Below are 21,472 nucleotides of genomic sequence, written 5' to 3' on the forward strand. Positions count from 1 at the left end.
AAAATTAGCATATTTGTCATTTACCAACTAACCTGCACAATAGTTTTTAAAATTGGAACAAGGCTCATGCAAATGTCATACTTTTTGGTTTGAAGTAAGGTGGAAGCAGCTTTGAGTAGTAGCAGGATTTGAATTCTAGTATGATGCAAGCAATAACGAGTAAAACATGTCAACGTTTTAAAAATTATATACTTAGAGCATATGAGCCTATATGTCTTTTAACCTAAAAAATGAGGTGATGGGGGGGGGGTAATACGTTAATTTAACATTGAAGTGGGTCTTTGCGGTAGTTCGGATTATTTTTGGTTAGGTGTAATATTCGTTCGAATATTAACACATGCCTAAGGCTTCCTGCATTCTTATTTGCAGATGCTTGTTTATCTGTTCCACCATCTGCCTCTGCAACTTGCCAGTGCCTATGCATTACTTGTGCCCAGCTGCCAGTGGATGCCAGACCTTAGCCTTCTCATTGCTGGTGCTGTGCTGCAGGTACACTTTTCTTGTGCTTATTATTAATAGTCGAGGTTTCGTAGGAGCAGCTTAGCACACCTGTTGGTTTTCTGTTGCTGTGTAAAACGTGGAAGCTTGTTTTCAACATTGCTAATTGCTGTTTGTACATTCTTTCTTCGTACTCTCATGTGCATTAAAGTGTAAGTAAGTTGCACATTGAACTGTTGGTTTGACAAGCGTGTGTCCAACAGAGCAAGTAATACTCGCCCTATAACAGCAGGGGGGAGCACGTTCTTGACTGACAAAATTTTATTAACAGGTGAATTGAAGGTCTCTTTAAACATGTAATTATGCATTCAGCAGTTTCTCTGTCTAGCTCAAAGCTTTTTTTTTTCACTTGTGCTAACCGATTCTCTGTTCGATTTGAAAATTCTTGGAGTAACGATGCCTGCCTTTTTATTTTTTCTTAAAAGCGCTTGTATAAAGAAATTCATATGTTTGTTTCCCATTGTTATTTTTTTGTTGTGTTCACCTGTTATGTACCACGCTGCCAAGATCTTGGCAAAGTATTACCGTATCTATAAATAAATGAAATAAATAAAATCTTTTGTGGTCGCCAGCCCTTGTACGAACTCTAGAATGTGCTCTTCTATACCAGTCACCAATTCAGTGTGATAAGAATGAGTGATAGCTCTTGAGAAGCTTCTTGTATACGAAAGCCTCCCATGCCACAAGCAATGACTTGGAGCATTTTGTTTAGCTGATTAAAAATGTCACTGCTAAAGATATGAGCCATACATGTCACTATAGCCTCTTTCTGATGCCTTCTGCTGTTGATTACAGTATTTTTTTTTCTTAATTTGCCACGACACGGCCACGTATTTTGCGATTTTCCAATGTCTTGCTTTTTATGCAGGGACAAGTGTCACACATAGGTGCATCTTTCCATCCACGCACTCCGTACGTGATGCGGGTGCCTCCTGAGCCAGTCTCGTGGCTTTCCTTCTGGGTTGTGAACCTCCTGCTAGCCCTGGGGTTCCAATTTCTAGCGTATAGGTGCAACACCGATCCCGAGTTTTTTGCTGCACTTCGTTCGCACAGCGACCGACGGATGTCATAGCCCCCGGTGGTATGTTATACTCTTGTGGAATGGAGGTGTTTTTGTCAGTAAAGTTAAGCCAAAAGAGGGTTTAGTAACTCAAACAGGTGAACGTGCATCCCTTTCAGGCATACGTCCCAGGCTTGACCCCAAGTGCATGCTCTCCCTTCATGCCAAAACATCGTTCTCCCTTTTATTTCATACTTGATTTAACAGCCCCCATACTCTGTGATTTCAGCTGGCAATCATGGCTCATTCAAACGATGTGCTTGCAGTTTTGACTGCTTTTAGCGCAGGCTGTTGCCAAACCTTCACAAATGATGACAATAACTCAAGAAACAAGAAAACATGTCAACAGTTGGTGGACTGGCAAATGCCCGATTTAGTTTGTGCACTAAAAAGTGTGCAAGATGCCCTTCCTAGTCGGTTCTCTCACTTGTTTTACTTGGCTCTTGTGCGATTGGGACTTCTTTAATTTTTCTACTGTGAGGGTAGAGAGATTTACTACACACAAATCAATCACACAAGCACACGAAGCTTTCTCAAACAGCCTCAATGCGATTGGAAGACTGATTTGCTTTCTATAATTAGAAAAACCATAATTTTCAAGGTATCAACTGCTTGCCTGTAAAGTGCATGTGAAATATCTCTGGGTTAGTGCACCCCCAGTTGTCTACACAGGCCGACTTTGCCTGTCATAGGATGAGTAGTAATAATAATAATTTGTGGTAACCTTTCACATTGCAAGCATGTACTGGTCTTTAAGGAGAGGATTTTTAATAATAAGGTCATATGTGAACCTGTGGCAATGTGTTTGTAGTGTGGAATGGACAGAGCAGGATGGATTAGAACTTGAATTATCATATTAAGATTTGCATGATGTAAAACTCGATTGACATGTTTTGGTCGAGTCAATGTAATGTGTGATGTGGTGTGAAATAATTGATGCATTGCCGCGCCGACATTGAGCTAAAAATGTCTTGCCACGTTTGAGGGTTGTGAATGCCGTAGCTTTCATTTGATTTTGCAGATGCTTTATGTACATAATATTATAGCTGCGAAGTTGGACGGTATGGTCGTGTACTTTCAGCGTTGTTTCTTGTCCCGACTTATCTCACTTAGGCAGTGAGAATTAATAGTGTGACTCCTGCACAGCCTTCATGGGGAACATGCAGGGCCATAATTATTATCTGCCTTTGTTGTGTTTGACCATGGGCTTTCGATGAGCAGAATTCCTAGTCAAAGCTGTATGAACATACTGCTGCTGATCAGCTGATGTGAACCAGCTGGCTTTGAGTGTGTGACACTTGGCAGCTTTATATTAAAGGGACTGACAACCAATTTTATATGGTACCTGCTGTGTGTTGTGCGACAGAAACCTTACTCGTCTGAGCATCTAATCATGGAACAGTAAAACAGAAAATGGCGTGAATTTTTAAATCGAACTTTTTCAATCTGCGGCACCTATCAAATCACACATACAATGCGTGCTACAAACAGAGGTAGGTGAGCCGCTGCATGGCGGTTTGTGTGATGCAGTTAGCTGTGCATGTGTGCACGCCCCGCGCATGTATTGCGACTTCACGCAGTTCCACTAGTTGCCGCAAAGGCAGCACCGCTTCTCAGTGTCAGCTTCTTTTGCCATGTAATGAGCTTAGAATAAAGCGGGTGTGCCTAATAATATAAGGATTGTAATCTTAAGCACAAAATGTGGCGTGTCTGAACAAGGCCTGGCAATGTGCTCTTTTACGCAGTGCACAGGCTTGCCACCAGGTGATGCAACTTGCCAGCTCATCTTTTTTTTTTTACTTCCAAAGCTTGATTTTTACTTCCAAATCTTGATTTGCAAATGCAAATTCTATTCAAAGAATGCTCGATTTTGTCACTATGGTTCACGGTGTTTCCGCTTCCATTGGCGTCTTGCGACACACTTTGACCGGTTGTCAGTCCTTTGAACTGCACTATTGGTAACCTGCAAGTTGTAGTGGTTTTATTTGCTGCCTTTGTGCGATTGAGAAAATGCAGGTGCTCCCTGCACTGATTAAGTATTTTTTCATGAAAGGTCTACGGTGATGAAAAATTGTTTTTAATTGCAAGGTTTGCCATCATTTTTCGTGGACTGAAGAGAGATGCAGAAGCACTGATTTGTTTGTGATATGCATCTATTGAAGCTTAACTTGAGAGTGCTATTGCCACAGTGAGTGGATCATTGTTCAAATTGTAAATTTAATATATAGATGCCATTAGCAGCCCGTGGTGTTACTCTGAATAGATGTTCAGTAGACCAAGAGAGCAAACTCCCCTGTTTATGCTAATGCTGCTGTCCGAAGGAAATTTGTGCATGTCGTGTGAGCACAGCACTTAATGTTCTATAAGTGCCTATTTGGAGTGATTTTAGTGAAATTGCTTCTTTCACTGTGTAGTATTTTAGTATGTTAGTGGTTGTGATTTATTTATTGTGCATATACGAAACACTTAATGGTGAATTTCGAAGCTGGTTTTTATAAACAGCTGCATGTACTCAACCAAGGTGCGAGAATTATTGCTACCAAGTTGAAACTGAAGTACTCCTTGCATCAGGAAAACAAAAAAAGAAATTCTTCGAGACTAGCCTGTTGGAAAACTTTATTTTGTGTAGGTTCTGACTTTGCATTATTATAAAAAATTGGTGGATTGTTTACTAGCACATCAATACTATTATACCGTTCAACTATGCTGCATTCTATTTCTTTTAATGTTAACTAGTGTGTACTTAGCTATCAACTGCACAAGTCTTATCAAGATATTGAAGGTATGTCACTGTGCAGCTGAACTTTCATTCAGTGAAACTCATTACGAGAGCCAATTTTTGTTAGTATAACCCTTTTCGTTTTATCAGTGAGGGTAATATCTTGTTTTCACAGCACTTAATTAATGAGTGGGGATAGAAGAGGAGGAGAAGTGTTAGAGACCAATCAGAACTACTACGTACTTCACCGCTTAGTATTGTAGCTTGCAGATCGTACAATTTATGCAGTTTGTACTACAATTAGCACTAAGTCTGAAAGCTAAATTGAGGCTCATTAGTAAAAGGTAGTATAATCGCTGAAACTTTTCAGAGTGATTAGATTGTTTATAGCCAGAAAAATGTACAAGGTCTTTGTGCAAGAATTTCAGTTTTGGAAGAACACTGAAGGCCAACTAGAACGGTGTTATTGAAAATATAATGATGTTTTGGCTTCCACACAAAAGGCTTGCTCACCAACAAGCCTTGTTCACTAACTAGTTTATTAGTCGGAGAACATTCTGAGGATCCGTTTCAAGCAAGTTTATCAGTCTCAAATGCATATGTGTGAATCAGCACAAATACTTACAGCTTTGCGTGATTCGTACTCATTCATGCAACGTAATCCTGTGGCATTTCAATTATGTTTACTTACTATTCACAGTGTGATCAAAATGTAACATTTCTTGCACATTGTAGTGCCCAGTGAAGATTTATTTTGTGTTCATTTGCTTACTATAATAAGTTACTATAGTCATGTAAAATGGTGATAACTCTTGTTTTTATCATGTTAATTTTCACTATGTGTCCTTTTAGCACTTTCTGAGACAGTTCAGTGATGAAATGCTTGTGTAGCTTGCTTTGTTGTATATTTATATTCTTTTTGTGCACTGTATATTCCATTTGAGCTTTTCTATAAACAGCTGAATGCTCCTAATTGTTTAGATTTACCACTTGTAATTTATTTCTCCCTTTAAGTTTAGCTAGGGATTCAGTGGAAGCAAGTATATCTATTCTTAGCACATGCATCATTTTTTCAGCAGGTACTTTTCAGAAACTTGATAGAATATGTGGAAGACTGGCTCTATAAATTGATTCATTGTTTACAAACAGTGGCAGGATGCTTTGTTACTTTTCTAAATAATTGCACTCTTGTTGTGGGTGCATTTGAGTTCTAAATCTGTTCTAGTGTTGCACCTGTTCCAAAGATCACATCCTTTGCTTTCCACGTATGTTTCACAGTTTTCTATATGCTAAAATTAGAGTCGACCTGTATTCTTGCCTCCATATTATGTTTCTGTAGTATCCTTACATCATGGCATTAGTGCATTCTGGCATCTTGCCAGACTTCTGCATGCGCTAAGACTTGCTCCATGTAGGAACTGCAGTTTGTGGTATAAAAGCCTGACCCTTTTTTATTTTAGTAAAAACTTTAAGACACGATTTCATCATTTATTTTGTGCATCAGCTTATACAACGTCGATAGTAGTCTTCCATCTAGTATTGCATAAACTTGGGAACAAGCCCAAGTAATTATCACCTGTTGTAAATTTGTTCTTTTTTTTGTAAACTCTCATGTTTTCTTTTTCTCTTGGAACTGCATTTATGCATGGTGACAGTGGTAAGAAGCTTCAGAAATTGTAGATTCATAGTGTCTGATCACTGTCTGTCCTTCATACCAAAAATATTTGACCCCTGTCACAGTGTCACAGATGCACAGTGTCACAGATGCGCAGTGTCACAGATGCATCAATGTGACGTTAAGTTCTCTATACTGTTTTGAGCTAATTTGCATCCATTATTCGTAAAACTCTTGGTGCGAATCAGTGTTCATGAATACTTTCATGTCATTATTTTATTCCCAAAGATATCTGAGCATAGTGATTAATCAGGCTTCCAAACAAAAATTATTGTTCTAGTTAGCACAGTTTGCTAAGCTTTCTTCACATTTTCTTTTTCTGTGCATTATTTGTATAACGATTCGTTAAACACACAATATGTCGAACTAGTTCAGTGCACATATTCTAATGGGTTCAAAAGAAATATGACAAAATAGCATTTGCGTGGAGTATATTGAATGTTCAATGTAAAGTTAGTGCCTTAAATTTCTGCATCCATAATGTGGTTGCGCAGCTTATGAGATGCTAGTGCAAAAAGAAAATATTTTATGTGCTCTATTAAAAAAAAATTAGTACAGTATATTGTATAGTCTTTTTGCTACCATTGACAGAATGCACATTTTGTATACAGTGCTTGAATAACTTTTGCATATTGAATGCAAAGTAACGTACAGCGGGGGTTTCTGCAGGATGCGGCTGTTCATATAGATTTGAGAAGTATTGTATTGAGTACATGTGCTGCTGTGAGCTCCAGTTATATTTTTCTTTGTCAAATGACTTCGAGAAATGCTGTAGGCCCGTGTGCTTAGATTTGGGTGCACGTTAAAGAACCCCAGGTGGTCGAAATTTCCGGAGCCCTCCACTACAGAGTCTCTCATAATCATATGGTGGTTCTGGGACTTAAACCCCACATATCAGTCAATGTCGAATGTCTTTATCTAACAAGTTTATTATAAAGCAATAATTAACTGAGGCCTGTATCAATTTTCCTATTTAAATATATGTGATGAGACGAAATTATTTCATTTATTAACTACTTAATTAGTTTTGATGAATGTTGCTACATTTGAGAGCTAAATGCTACCAATTGTAGACAGCTATGTTGTTTAAATTGTTTAGTCTTTTTCAAATGCTGATGGCTGAAAAATATATATGTTCAGTGCAATATTCTTGCAGTAGCCACCACATTGGTACAATGGTTACAGTGCTTAACTGCTGACTCAAAAGTGACAATTTGATCTCAGTTGCAATGTTTACGTTTGGATGGAGGTGAAATGGTAGATTTAACATGGATTTAAGTGAACGTTAAAGAACTCAAGGTGCTTGAAATTTCTGGTGCCCCTTGTAATCATTTTGTCACAAAAAATTCTAGAAGTCATATTAAGTATGTCTCGAATAGAAAAAATCATGAGGAAATTGGATTAAAAGAGGTTAACTACAACTGACAAGGGCCCAAATGGCTTCGGTACTTCAGGCACATTTTGCAGCATGAATTCCATGAAAGTGTCACACAGTGATGATACAGCATTGCCACGTTCCTTCCTCAAGCTTTGTTATTGCCCCGTTACACTGTACGTAATTGTCAGTGCAAACCACGCCTGCAGTGTTTGAGAAGCTTCGGGACTGTATTAGATCATTTCGTTGAGATTTCACCCACTTTGTGAATATTACAGATTAATCTGAAACCTACATGGTCGCTGGCGATAACGCTATAATATTCGAAGGCACGTCTATAAATGCCGCCGTGCTTCACCACTTGTCAGTTAATCCACGGCTGATGCTCTGTTAGTCACTATCGGTGCCATTTTATATTGCTGTAATCTCACTTTTCGTCTGTCGGCCACACGTTCGTCCCAAACGAACAGTTTCATCTTGAATCTACAGTCCGCTCCCTTTGTCCATGTCATGACCCCGTGACATCTGGTGGAGGTGCTGCTTCTTTCATGTGCCAGATGCCCTTGTCAAGCCATGGATCCAGTCCACGTCACGGAGAAAACCCCGACGCCAGCCACGAGCATCAAGTTAGCCACAGGCAACAAGGTCTGCCACTGGAGTACGGGGTTCTGCGCGACAAGACTCTGAAGACCAAAACATTGATGTCGACCACGGCCACAATGACAGCACCTGTGCCACTTGCACGGCTCCTGCTCCGGCAATCCAAAGAGCCAGCAACATTCCGCGGTTCGCCACTCAAAGATTTGGAAAGCTCGCTTGAAAGTTTCAACCGAGTTGCCTTTTCATTCACTGGACCTACAATGACTATCTTCAGCATCTCTATTTCGCTTTAGAAAACCCTGCTAGGACCTGGTTCGAGAACTAAGAGCGAAACCTCACAACATGGGAGTTTTTCGTGCCAGGTTCGTTGTCACTTTTGCAAGTGTGGTCCACAAGGAGAAAGCTGAAGCTCTCCTAAAAACACGCATGCAGCTGCCAAACGAAAACGTAGCACTCTTCACGAAAGAGATGACCGAACTTTTTCGTCGCTCCGACCCAGAAATGTCTTTGAACAAGAAAGTCCATCTCTTCATGCGAGGAGCTAAGCGGAAGCTTCTTGCGGGATTGATGTGGCACCCTTCGAACGGCGTTTAGGAATTTGTCTCAGAAGCGACAACTATCGAAAAGATCCTTGAAATGCACCATTCAACTGCTGCTCCACGCCAGGCTGTGCAGAGATCCAGCCACTCTGCTCCGACGATCTGTGTGAAAGCATAAGAATTGTAGTGTGCTGAGAACTTCGCTAAACGTTCCCGTCGTGCCAGCCTGAAGTTTCATCAATCGCAGACACCATCAGAGATGAAATTCAGCAATCGCTGGGCATCCCTGAGTCTGCGCAGCCACAACTCCAAGCTGTGAGCTATGCTGCTGCAGCCGAACGTTATACTCTATCTCAACGTTCATGTTAAGAGACTGCGGCGTCACATTTTCGTCGTCAGACATAGCCAGACATCGCCACCACCACTACTGACGACATGTCATCCACCTGTCTCCAGCGCTACGTACAGAGAAGGACCTGGCACCTGCCCACTCTGCTACCACTGCGGAGAAGCTGGCCGCACATACCGCCGCTGCCAGTGCCGCCAAATGGACCTACACGGCTTTGCCGTCAACTCACCGCCCCCACAGCACAGCGAGCGACAACGCGACATTGCTGACTTTCTGACCACCACAGAACGGGCACCTCAATGAGCTTCATCGATTTACATGTTCCGGATGGCTCCGAACGCCGGTGCCACATTTGTTTTTCTCGGGCACCAACCGGAAGCTCCGCCCACTGGTCCGAGATTGCTCGGACGCATGTTCATTTTTCGCAAGCCTGGCGGCCTGCGGGCAGCCCGGGACTGTCAGAACAATTTCTTTCAGGCAGCTGGCAGCCGACATTGCAGGGCGCATGCCAGTGCAGCCATCTTAAGTTAGACACGGAAATTTTAGACGTGCTCTTGCTCTCTCTTTGCTTTTCTGCCCACTTCTCGCATGTTTTTGGATTTCGCGTTGTTCTCGCACCCATTTCTTGTCATTTGAGTGCTGAGCCACGTCAAGCATGTGCGTATTTCCGAAGGTCGGGCAAACACGCAATATAGTCGCTAGGGGAAACAGAAGTGTAATGACCGCATGGTTTTACGATGCGTGTGCGCTTGAATAGTTCACTTACAGTAAGTCACAGCTTAAGGTAAATGGGTATAATTCACTACCTACCTACTCTTTAGGTTGGGATTGGGTCGGCTTTGTAGCCTGTGTCACAGCCATGGAGGGAGCGGACGGCACAGCAGACGCAGCAGCGGACGCAGACTGCATCGAGTGCGCAGATGGCTGGAGGCCGCTCGGACTGGCTTGGGACTTTTGGATCGCATGCATGTTATATAAGCCGCCTATGAGCAGAGGCATCCGCGGGTTGCTGGCGAGCGATCCGGGACTTAGTAAATCGATGAAGCTCAATGTTCCTCCTGTTCATCATCACCTGGACCTTCAAGGTCCTCTCATCAACAACAGCAGTGCAGTAGACCCAACAGGAGCCGTTCTGTGAGCCCATATTCAGAAAACTAAGGGCAGCAATCGATCAAGGTGGGGTTGCCGTACGACGAACTACTTAAGACCCTTCGCTGCCGACGACACGATGAAATGTTAACATGATGCAAGCCGGACAGAGCTCTGAAGTAGAAACTTCCGTGCCAGAAGGAGACCTGACTGTGCTGCGTGGATGCAGTGGAGCAAACCGACGTAGCCGTGACCCGGTGCCACGACCAAACCGCAACACACGATGACAAACTAGTGACCTCGACGTAATATTCGATGGCCACAACATCACCACTCTCGTCGACACTGGGGCAAACTGTTCCGTCATCAGTGGGCCTTTCGCGACAAAGTTCAAGAGTGTCCCTGAAATTTGTTAAAGGCCCTGAAATTTGGGCAGCTGGGGGTCATTTAACAATGCCGATTGATGCTTGCTCAGCTAGAGTCACCATCAATAACCAGACTTATCCCGTCGGCTTTCTAATTCTGCAGCACTGCTCCTGCGATGTGATACCTGGGATGGAATTCTTAAACAGTGCCATCGTCGACCTAAGGTCAGAAGTAATAACGTCGTAGGGCATGCTGTTGGGAAGGCACGCCTTGAATGTGCTAGAAGATCAACTCACCGTTCCTCCTGGCTACAGCGCTAACATTTCGGTCAACACTCAAGATTCAACAGGCATTCAAGGCGTCACTGAAGGCAACAAGCGTCTGTTGATCAACCACGAAATTTGCGTTGCCAGAGGAATAGCTGTGCTGCGGGGGAGGTAGATAGACAGATATGGGGGGTTTAAAGTCCCAAAACTACCATATGATTATGAGAGACGCCGCAGTGGCAGACTCCGGAAATTTCGACTACGTGGGGTTCTTTAACGTGCACCCAAATCTGAGCACACGGGCCAACAGCATTTCCGCCTCCATCGGAAATGCAGCCGCCGCAGTCGAGATTCGATCCCGCGACCCGCGGGTCAGCAGCCGAGTACCTTAGCCACTAGACCACCACGGCGGGGCTGGGGGGAGGTAACGCAAGAGTGATGCTCACCGCAACGAGTACAAGCACGTGAGCAAAGATACCACAGTTGCCTACATCAAAGAAATACTAGAAACCAGCAATGCTTTCGTTGTGACTAATTCCGCTGAATTCACTCCGACGACTTAAGCCCCTCAACCAGCTTTCGACGTTAATTCGAGCCTTCCGACGCATAAACAAGAACTGCTCAGAAACCTGCTCCTGAATTACAAGAACTACTTTTCGTCATCGTCGAGTATTCAACAGTCCCCCGTCGCGAAACATCGAATTATAACAAAAGAATTATAACTCCGCCAGACCCCGTACAGAGTTTCGACGTGAGAATGCGAGGCTCTAAAAAAACAAGCCGATGAAATGTTATACGACGACATCATCCAGCCTTCAAAGAGTCTATGGGGGCATCCCTGGTAGTGTTAGTGAAAAAGAAAGATGGAACTCTATTTTTCTGCACCGACTATCGCCGCATGAACAAAATCACAAAGAAGGAAATGTATCCCCTCACATGGATAGACGACGCCCTATATAGACTTCGTAATTAGAGGTACCTTTCTTCAACGGACCTCAAGACCACCTCTTGGCAAATCAATGTCAACGAAAGAGATTGAGAAATGACTGCCTTCATAGCACCGGATGACCTGTTCGAGTTCAAGGTCATGCCCTTTGGTCTTTGCTCGGCACCGGCGACTTTCCAATGAGTCATGGATACAGTCCTGGCTGGCTTCGAGTTCCAGACATGCATCGTTTAATTGGATGATGTCGTCGTGTTTTCGTCGAGTTTCAACGAACACCTCCAGGGCTTTGAATCCATACTTTAAGCAATAAAGAGCTCTGAATTCACCCTAATGCCAGAGAAATGCCGCTTCGCCTCTTGTTTTTGAGTCACGTCATTAGCAAGATTGGAGTGCGCTCAGGCCTGCAGAAAACAGCTGCCATCAGCGCCTTCCTACCACCCACCGACAAGAAGGCCGTGTGCCAATTTCTTGGCTTGTGCGCTTATTACAGATGCTTCGTCAAAGACTTCTCACAGGTTACCGAGCCCATGTCGGCGTATCATCGGTTTTTCACTGAGTCCACTTCAGGGTATCGGCGTCCATACCCAAACTTGTTCATCGGGCTGGTATTCTATGAAGCGTCGTCGAAGATTGTGAGGCGGCTGTCACTTGTCTGTTGGTTCTTGACGCGGAGGCGAGCGGGTTGTCGAGCTTCTTCGGCGCGCTGAAGGTATTTGCTAACATTAAGGTTTTCTTCGTCGGTGATGTTGGGTAACTTGGCTTCGAGCCTCGGTGCCGGGGTCCTTTCGTAGACGAATTTGTACGGTGTCATCTGCGTCATTTCTTGTACAGCGGTGTTGTATGCGAAATTCACGTAGGAAGGATGGGGTTCGACGTCTTTCATTCGGCGTCGACATACTTGGCCAGCACATCGGCGATGGTCTTGTTTAGGCGCTTGGTGAGGCCATTGGTCTGTGGGTGGTATGCTGTTGTACGGGGGTGGTTTGTATGGCTGTATGCCAAAATCGCTTGGGTAAGCTCAGCAGTAAATGCCGTACCTCTGTCGGTGATGAGAATCTCCAGGGCGCCGTGATGCAGGACGATGTTTTCGACAAAAAGTTTGGCTACCTTAGATGCACTACCTTTGGGCAGGGCTTTTGTCTCAGCGTAGCAGGTAAGATAGTCGCTGGCTACGACGATCTATTTGTTTTCGATAGCCGACGTCGGGAATGGCCTAAGTAAGTCCATACCGATTTGCTGGAACAGTCGGCGAGGTAGTTTAATGCGCTGCAGAAATCCTGCTGGCCCTGTCGGCGGTGTCTTGCATTGCTGGCAGTCCCGCCATGTCCTCACGCAATGAACAATGTCGGCAGCAAGGTGTGGCCAGTAATATTTGTCTTGTAATCTCACGAGCATGCAAGAAAAACCAAGGTAGTCAGCCGTTGGGTCGTCATGCAGGGCCTGCTGAATTTCTGGTCGCGTTGCCGAAAGTACAGCAATATAGTAGCCGGCTCGGGCCGGACAGAAGCTCTTCTTTACGAGGATATTGTTAAAAAAAAATGACGCCAGTCCTTGCCTGAAGACTTTTGGGACGACACTGATCTAGCACTCGAGGTATTCCACTAGGCCTCTCAGTTCTGGGTCAGCTCACTGACGTCGGCACTGGTGGTTCCCAAGAAGTACTCATCGTTCTGGTCGTTCTTTAGTGGTGGATTGACGGGGGCACGAGACTGGCAGTCGGCGTCAGAGTGTTTTTTTCTAGACTTGTACATGACGGTATGCTGAATTTTCTAAGCCTTAAGTTCCACCATGCGAGGCGACCTGAAGAGTCCTTCAGGTTAGCTATCCAATACAGGGCGTGGTGGTCGCTCACAACTTTGAAAGGCCTGACGTAGCGATAAGGGCGAAATCTTAACGAAATGATCTACCACAGTCCTGAAGCTTCTATAACAGTGCAGGTGTGATATGCACTGAGAATCACGTATGGTGTAATGGGGCAATAATAATACTTGAGGAAGTAGCGTGGCAGTATTATTCAATGTTATACAATATGTCAGTTATACAATGTATGAAGTTCCTGCATTGCATCAAAGCATCTGAGCATCTGCCATTTAAGAGCAACAGCAACAAATACAAAATAATGTACATCCCAACCAGTCGCATTTTATTAGACGTAAAAGATGGGAACAAAATTACTTAAAAAGACGAGACAAGGTTCAAGAGCCCTTGTAAAATATAAAAGCAAATATCACAGTTAAGTAAACTTGATCTATTAGAGCATCGATAAGTGGGATAATTTTTTATATTAGTCTGCAGCTTTCGAAAAATTTTCAGTTCCCACAGGGTATTGCAAAATTTTTTAAACGAATAAATTTTACATAAATCAGTGTCTTTATATACAGGGTGTTTCAAAAAATGTGTCCAATATTCTTTGAAAATCAGCCGAAAGTGCTATTTGCTCGCTGTCTCCACAGTTGCTTTTTCTGTAGTTTTGGGGATCTTAAAAGGATTGAAGACATCACTTAGAGCAGTAACTAGAAAAGGAAAGTTAATTAACTTTTCAATTAGGAAAGTTAGGCAGCTAAGTCAAATGGGAGAACTGAAGTCATTCATGCGAAGAACGTATTGCCGCTTTCATATTTCGTAAAAGCGGCATCTAGCAATAATTGCAAATTAATAATATTCTCTCAAGTTCTGCAGCGAAACCGAAACCAAATGACCGATGAGTGCAACAAGCAGACGACTAAAATGATGGAACTGTTTAAAACAGGGGTTACAGGGCTGCAGTTTTTGCCATTTCGTTAATGTATGTGCATCATGTGTGCTGTGATTGCAAGCACAGCACACACACCCACACTACGAAGTCGGTTGATGGTTGATATAACAATGCTCCCTCATTTCGGACGTCTCAGACGAATATGCCAGTTGCGCTCCTATGCATTTCGGTTACGGTTTCACCACAGAATACAAAATGATCGCATTAATTTACAGTTATTACTAGAGGCCACTTTTCTTTAAATCTCAAAGCGGCAATGGGTTCTTCGCATGAAGGACTTCAGTGCTTCCATTTGACTTAACTGCCTAACTCCACTAATTAATAAGTGAATTTGACTTTCCTAATTACTGTTTGAAATGATGTCTTCAACCCTCTTAGAATGCCTGCCGCTACAGAAATATCAACTGTGAAGACAGCAAGCCATTAACGCCTTTTACTTATTTTTAAATATTATTAGACACATTTCTTGTAACACCCTGTATATGTGTCCCTATAAACACAATTTACATTTTGGTAATCCAAAATTTGGTTATTATTATTTTAGTCAAGTCTAAATTTTGGTTATTTACTACTGGATCAGATTATTGTGAAGTGAATGCTGATTGCGTGGATTTCTGTTCTGTTCAGTTGGTAGATTTTAACTCTTTTAAGGACAGCAGGTCTAAGAATATTCGGTACATTACAAGCTGAGTGAAAATATTTTTCTGACCCCATCTGTTTGGATGAGAGTTCTCAAAGCAAAGGTCCTCTTGAATAGTTTTGCAGACTATCTAAATCTTGTTCCTCATCCTTAACCTCATCTGCACATTTAAAACCACTTTATGCCTCGTACCACTTCTACTTAATTTTTGAAATTGAAGAGCCACCTTGTTTACACTTGCACATTCTAGTGCCCCTTGTAACTCTAGTCCCTCCTCAAGGTGTGTGGTCATTTTAGTGTATGCAATACATGCATGACACTTTTGATATCTGGTGTAATCACTTGTTTTTTTAGTGTGTTGTGTGACATTCAATAAAATACATTATATATATATATATTTGTATATATGAATAAACATGATTAAATTGTCATTGTCGTGTAATTTTATGTACAGTGCGACCAGATTAGAGGAAAAAGGTGAAGTACTGTTTTAAATAAGCCTAGATGTCTGAATTTGTTATATTCTTATCACTTTGAAAGCCCCGACAGTAAAATTCTTGTTTGTGAATTTTATGATTTAATTAGTAGCTTTGTGTCTGGTAATCTTAGAACAGGATCATAAATTTACGTCGAATCAGTTTTATTAAAATGGTATTTTTTTTGTTGTGCTGTACTAACTGTGTACAAGGGTGTTCAATTCTATGTTAGGCTATATGCTTTTAGTCCCGACATCCTTTCATTTCTTGTACAAGAAAATACTAAAACAAATTTCAAATTCAAAATAGTTTAATGTATTATATAATTAGCACTAGCATTGTTAATTATTACCAATTCTGGCATTGCAACATAATACCCACCTAAAATCTTAAGGAACTGGTGTCCCGCTGTGGCAGAGCCTTATAATAATGCATGCCCAAGCTTTGGTGATGTTTAGAGCTCTTGTTCTAAATGTGAACCCTGTGTGCGGAAAAAAATGCGGCAATGTGGGTGTTGTGGTGCGAGTTAGGATGCGAAGCACCAGGCATGTTCCTTGAAATGACATGCGACATACTCGGTCGGTTACCAAGCTGGGTGCCCCCTCATAAAAGCAAGAAATGCCAGGCCTGTGCGGAAGGCGCACAGGCCTGGCACAGTCACAGCGAAAACTACAAGAGCGGCCTTTCAGAGCCTTTTCTAAACACTCATTTGGTAACATCTGCGAGCACAGTTGCTAGATGCCCGCTACGGTATTAACAATAAACATTTTATGGTAGTAGGCCGGCATTCGCTATGCTATCCTTCGTCATTATTCTGAGAAGCGTGGTATCCGCTAAACACTTGCAAGGAATTTTGTGCCACTTGTTCATGCAGCGGCTGACGTCAATGAGGAATCATGCCTGAAGTGGCTATGCACTACAGTTAATAGGTGGGATCAAGAACAAGCTTTCGTAATGGGTTGTAGCAGTGGATGCCCCATATGTTATGCTATTCTTATTTTGTGACGCCTGGTTGTTATTTTGCGGTTATAAAACGTATTATTACTCATAATAATGCGATTCCTTTTCTGACATCAAGCCTGCCTAAGGCAAGTTTGCGAACAAGCATTGGCATGGCTCAGTGGTAGACTACTGGGCTGGCACGCAGTGGAACCGTGTTCGAGCCCCACTGTATCCTTGGTCTAGGTTTTTTTTCCTATTATATATAGTAGTTATGGACACCGGCGGCGGTGCGTGAGCGGACACGTGATCTCATAACAGCTTTCGCTGTAAAAATGAAGGACCATCTTGAAAGCAGCCCAACAGCAGAGGTCAGAGAACGACAGCCCCAACTGGGCTTTCGTCGTGTGTGACATTGTGTGCACCCCGAAAACTTTTCTGTGACATTGACAATACCTTCTTTACTCGTTGAACATTCGCTGCATAGCATAATAATGGCGGTGTCGCAATGTGCTGCCAACTCAAATGACTAGTCACATTTACTTTAACACCAATCAAATATATCTTGAAGGCAGCATTCGCCACTGATAGGTGGCCCAAAGTATGCACGTATGCAGTTTGTGATTTTGTGTGCCAAAGATCCTTGAAATTTATTATGAATTCTCTGACAGTGGGCGTACTTGAACACAGATTACGCAGGTTTCTCAAACACAGCACTTAGGCGCTTTAGAGAACTGTACCATGATACTCGGGGCATGCATCTTTGAGCTGTGGGGTGTTGTGATGCTGATTTCGTGGTATTAAAGCATTCTACAAAGGTCAGCAGTAGAGCAGCATGAGCACATAGTGACTGTGACCCGAGGCGAGACACACACTTAGCTCGGCATATATGTACCTGGCACTTCTAGTGCTAGATGTGCACACTTTTATGTGGTATCGGTGTACGAAACGAAAATGAAGGCTTATAAATTTCCAGGAATCTCAACTTTACTGGGCCATCACACTCTACCTAGTGCAACATTTTGTTGCAATTTTCTGCTTTCGAAAGCTACAAACTGTACCGGTGAATTCGATTGCAGCTGTATTTCTTGCCAAAAGGGCAAGCCTAGCTATAGCCAGAATTCTTCAATTGAAGCACTTTAGGAATCTTATATTTCTTGGTTTTTGAAGTTTCCGTCCCATTTTTATAAAATGAACACATTCTTGATGAAATATAATTGTTGTAGTCTTGTAATTTTAAAAATTTTAATCCTAAAATGAAATTTTAATCTGGCATCATTGGTTGCTAGCGAAAAATCCTCATTTTGTACGGGACTGAAAAAGCAAGGAAGCTGCAAATAAAAAAATTCACAGCATATCCACAGAGTGAATAATGAGTGGAGCGAAGCGTCCGTCTGTGCATCCGTCTGTCCATCTGTGCGTGCATTCCTCCAAATGTACGTGCTTCTGTTCATGCTTTCGTTCGTTTGGCCATCCACCTGTCTGTCTGTCTGTCTTTCTGCCTGTCTGGTGACGAGCATGAGCCGCCCTGGCTCTCCGCGCCCGCCGCTCCGCCTTGTTCATGCCCCACCATTGATCTGACACGTACGGCGACCATCCGGGACACAGAGAGGCACTCGTTCTTTGCGCACCTAGGCGGCAACAAGCACGAGCCGCCCCGGCCCACCCCAGCTGCTCCGCTTTGTCCATGCCCAACCTATGATCCGACACATACGACGATGATTCAGGAGACTGAGAGAGAGACTCGTTCCCCACGCACCCAGGCACGGCCCGCGTAGCAGCCAATCGGAGAGTAGCGGTACAGTGCCATCTAGAACATCCTCACTCACCTGCAGTTTATATGTACTTCTATGAGACAGCGCCATCTATTACACTGTTCAGGAGATACTGCCGGTTATGCCTGACGCAGGGACTAAGAGGTTGAACCCAGGTTGTTTGTGTGGAAAAACCAGTGTTTTACCACATATCCACGCGTCTGCTTGGAAAGGTTAAAATAACTGTTATACTTGGAAATACAGTGAAAAGAATGTTCACTCTTTACCAACACATGCAATTACAGGCTTCACAATACATGTCATATCGCAGTAATATTGTGTAGTACAAATGTACATTCTCATAGGGCATCAGAACATGCAATTATTATAACAACTTCATAGCTTAAAGCCGGCCGCCCATTACAAAAGGCAGCCACGTTACTGCACATATTCCTTTGAGATCACATAGAAGGTGTATAGCAAGTTCTAGAAAGGGCTAATGGGCTCGCTCGACGACGTGGAGAGGGTACGTTTACGTGACTCAAAAAATGCAAAGAAGTTTTCGCTTTCCTTAGTGCCCGCGTGGCAACGCTACTATCGTCAGCTATTTTGGAACCATCTGAACTCCCTTAGTAATGAGACAAGCCTAGAGGAGTGGTTTATAACTACAGCTCTAGGTGTTAGGCTAGAAGGGGACGAATTAATATATAATGATAAAGATGACAGAAAAATTTCAACAAGGAAGTGCATTATGCACCCTAATAGACAAGGATGGATCAAGTAGCACAGTGGCTCCACTTCCACAATGAGAGTGGTAAAGGGCTGAGGAGAAGGTTCCTAGTAGTAGATCAACAGGCCTTGATGGCATCGCAATTATGCTGATAAAGGAATGGGATCTAAGCAAACTTTGAGAGAGGCAGCGAGCAAAACAATGATCGATGGTCAAATCGCTGATTGATGGAAACTTAGCAGGATGAGTATATAGTCTATAAAGGAAATGGGGACAAAGCTGACATAAACAGCTACCGTCCTATAAAAGTGACATCAGTGGTTTACAGGTTAATGATGAAGATATAAAGGAAAGACTGCAGGCATTGATGGAGGATGAGAGGGCGCTGGAGGAACTGCAGAAGGGGTTTCGGACATAAAGGAGTTTTTTTGCGCTGGGTTCCCACACATGGCACTTGAAGTCTACTTAACTTTAATAATGCGGCACGGAATAGAGCTTGCCCATCTTTAAGCGTTGTGTTTGTGCCTCAGGCCACGATATAATGCAAAACACGTGTCAAGCAGCTGCAGCGTGGCCTAGCTCTAGTGATAGAGCTTGAGAACGTTGATGAGTACGTATAAACGGGCGAAATGAACAGCCATAAGAAAGAAACGAGAAGAAATTTGTTTGCACGTCTAATCGAGTAATCACATTGCACATACAATAATCAAGAGCAATAAAAAAAGGTAAATTACACGCGCAGGCAGCTGAAATACTTACGCACAGTGACTGCTTCGCTCAGCGCGCTATATACAAACACCAGTGCTTATGGTTACCAATGGTTATCTAGCCATATGCGCTCCACTTTATTAGATATTTTGTTAGCCACGGCTAGCGTTAATTATTATGAACAGTGCTCATCGGGAAGATGCAAGGGAAACAAAAGAAAAAGTAAGAACGGCCATACGACCGCAATACTGTTAGTTCATTTTCGCTTCCGAGGCAGCGAGCATGGCTGACCAAGCGCAAAGCTGCAGTTTATTTCCGGCATTGGAAAGAAAAGTAATTCAAGGTTGTGTTACATTACTGCACAAGTTCATACATAAAAAGGTTGACGTATTTATAGAAAATGCTCTGCCGATATCCAGATACCATGAAATTTACAAATACCCTTATTCTTGCTGTACAAGTTTAATAGCTGCCTGAACGAAAATCCCGGTAGTTTGCAAATGCGAAAGTTTAACATTTGAACCAATTTAGAAAATGTCTCAAACCCGCAGGTCGAGGGACCAACTCCCGGCTGCGGCGGCTGCATTTACGATGGAGTCGGAAATGCTGTAGGCCCGTGTGCTCAGATTTGAGTGCACGTTAAAGAACCCCAGGTGGTTAAAACTCCCGGAACCCTCCTCTACGGCGTCTCTCATAATCATAAGGTGGTTTTGAGATGTTAAAACCCAGATATATAAATAAAAGAAAATGTTTCATATATAGAGATCACTTATGCACCTAGAGTTTTAAAAAGTGTAGGTACATGCGTTGGGTTGCTTTTTTACCTGCCAGGAATCGCTGAACGTCAGTATAAAACGTTTCCGCGAGATGCGTCCATTCTTTCATCTTTCACCTCAGAAATAAAAACAGTTTCAAACAACTCATTCTCAACTTCAGATATTTTGAATGTGTTTGGTGGTTAGTGTTAGCCCGGCCCAGAGATTTTACAAAAAAGATGTTTATAAGAAGTTACATGGAGTTGTTCCCGTGGTATACGAGTGCACGTCAACAGGGCATACCTGTACCAAATTTACTGTTTTCTCTTGATGAGCGCAATATGGCGTATACATCGCTTTTATTTCTTTTTGCTTAGGCTCCGTAGTACTGCGACACAGCCAAAAAATTTCGCATTAACTGACGCAGCGTGTCTCTCCTCTTTTAATAAATATAGAGATGGTCTGATAGGCAAATCAAGCGTGTTGTGAACTACGGGCATATAGCTGATTATCACGTTTGTTTTCGGGTGATTGCTCGCAACATGAATTGAGGCGTACATGGTAGTGCTCTATTATCGATCAACTTACTTTAGTTTGTCGTGTGTGTTTTTTCTTCCAAGTTGAAAATCTTATGACTGCCTCATCAAACACTGCATGAACCACCGGCGTCCCGCGTCATCAACACGAATGATACAAAGAATTATCCGGCGATGACGTCACAGATCGATAAAATTTGTGACGGCATCATGTCGTCATTCAGTGTGGGTCATATGCTGACGTCATAACCTTACATGGCCACTTTGCGTTGCCTCCGTGGCCTGATCACGGAGGCCATGTAAAACCAGCTGACATGGATAAACCTTGCCATGTCTGCGATCATAAGGACAGCTAGTGCGAAACCACATTAGGAGCAGAAAGCTTTCGGAAGGAGACAAGGGTCAAGGAAGACAAAGAACAGGGCTTTCGCCATCTAATCGTTTTAGGCGAATGCATAAGGAACATTTCGAGTTTCTTTTTTTTCTCTTGTATTTTACCTAGGCAGTCATTTCTCCAAAATGTATAGGTAAGTCGTAAATTTTCAGATTGGTGTTGCTGATAACTACGTTTTCAATCTTCGGCACAGACAAATCATCAGACCACGCATCATCGGAATTATTTCTGGCCTAAGAAAGTGAGCTTGCGCGCCTCACACCATACTATTACCATTAGACGTTACGCAAATTACTAGCACCA

At 42.9% G+C, this 21,472-nt stretch overlaps 1 protein-coding gene across 2 annotated transcripts in view; it reads left to right on the plus strand.

Moving 5' to 3' along the window:
• The window catches only part of LOC119159424 (transmembrane 6 superfamily member 1), a 45,337-nt gene extending 24,834 nt beyond the window's left edge, over window positions 1-20,503 (plus strand). Inside the window, exons 8-10 of one of the 2 annotated variants that reach the window (XM_075865181.1) lie at window positions 370-489; window positions 1,367-1,579; window positions 20,036-20,503. In XM_075865181.1, the coding sequence (XP_075721296.1) occupies window positions 370-489; window positions 1,367-1,570 (324 nt within the window). In that variant the 3' untranslated portion in view covers window positions 1,571-1,579; window positions 20,036-20,503. Of the gene's footprint in view, window positions 1-369; window positions 490-1,366; window positions 15,309-20,035 lie in introns of those variants that run through there. The other variant, XM_037412180.2, reaches the window with a different exon arrangement.
• Window positions 20,504-21,472: the final 969 nt, after the last annotated feature.

Source organism: Rhipicephalus microplus, chromosome 1 (assembly GCF_043290135.1).
Source record: "Rhipicephalus microplus isolate Deutch F79 chromosome 1, USDA_Rmic, whole genome shotgun sequence".
NCBI lineage: Eukaryota > Metazoa > Arthropoda > Arachnida > Ixodida > Ixodidae > Rhipicephalus > Rhipicephalus microplus.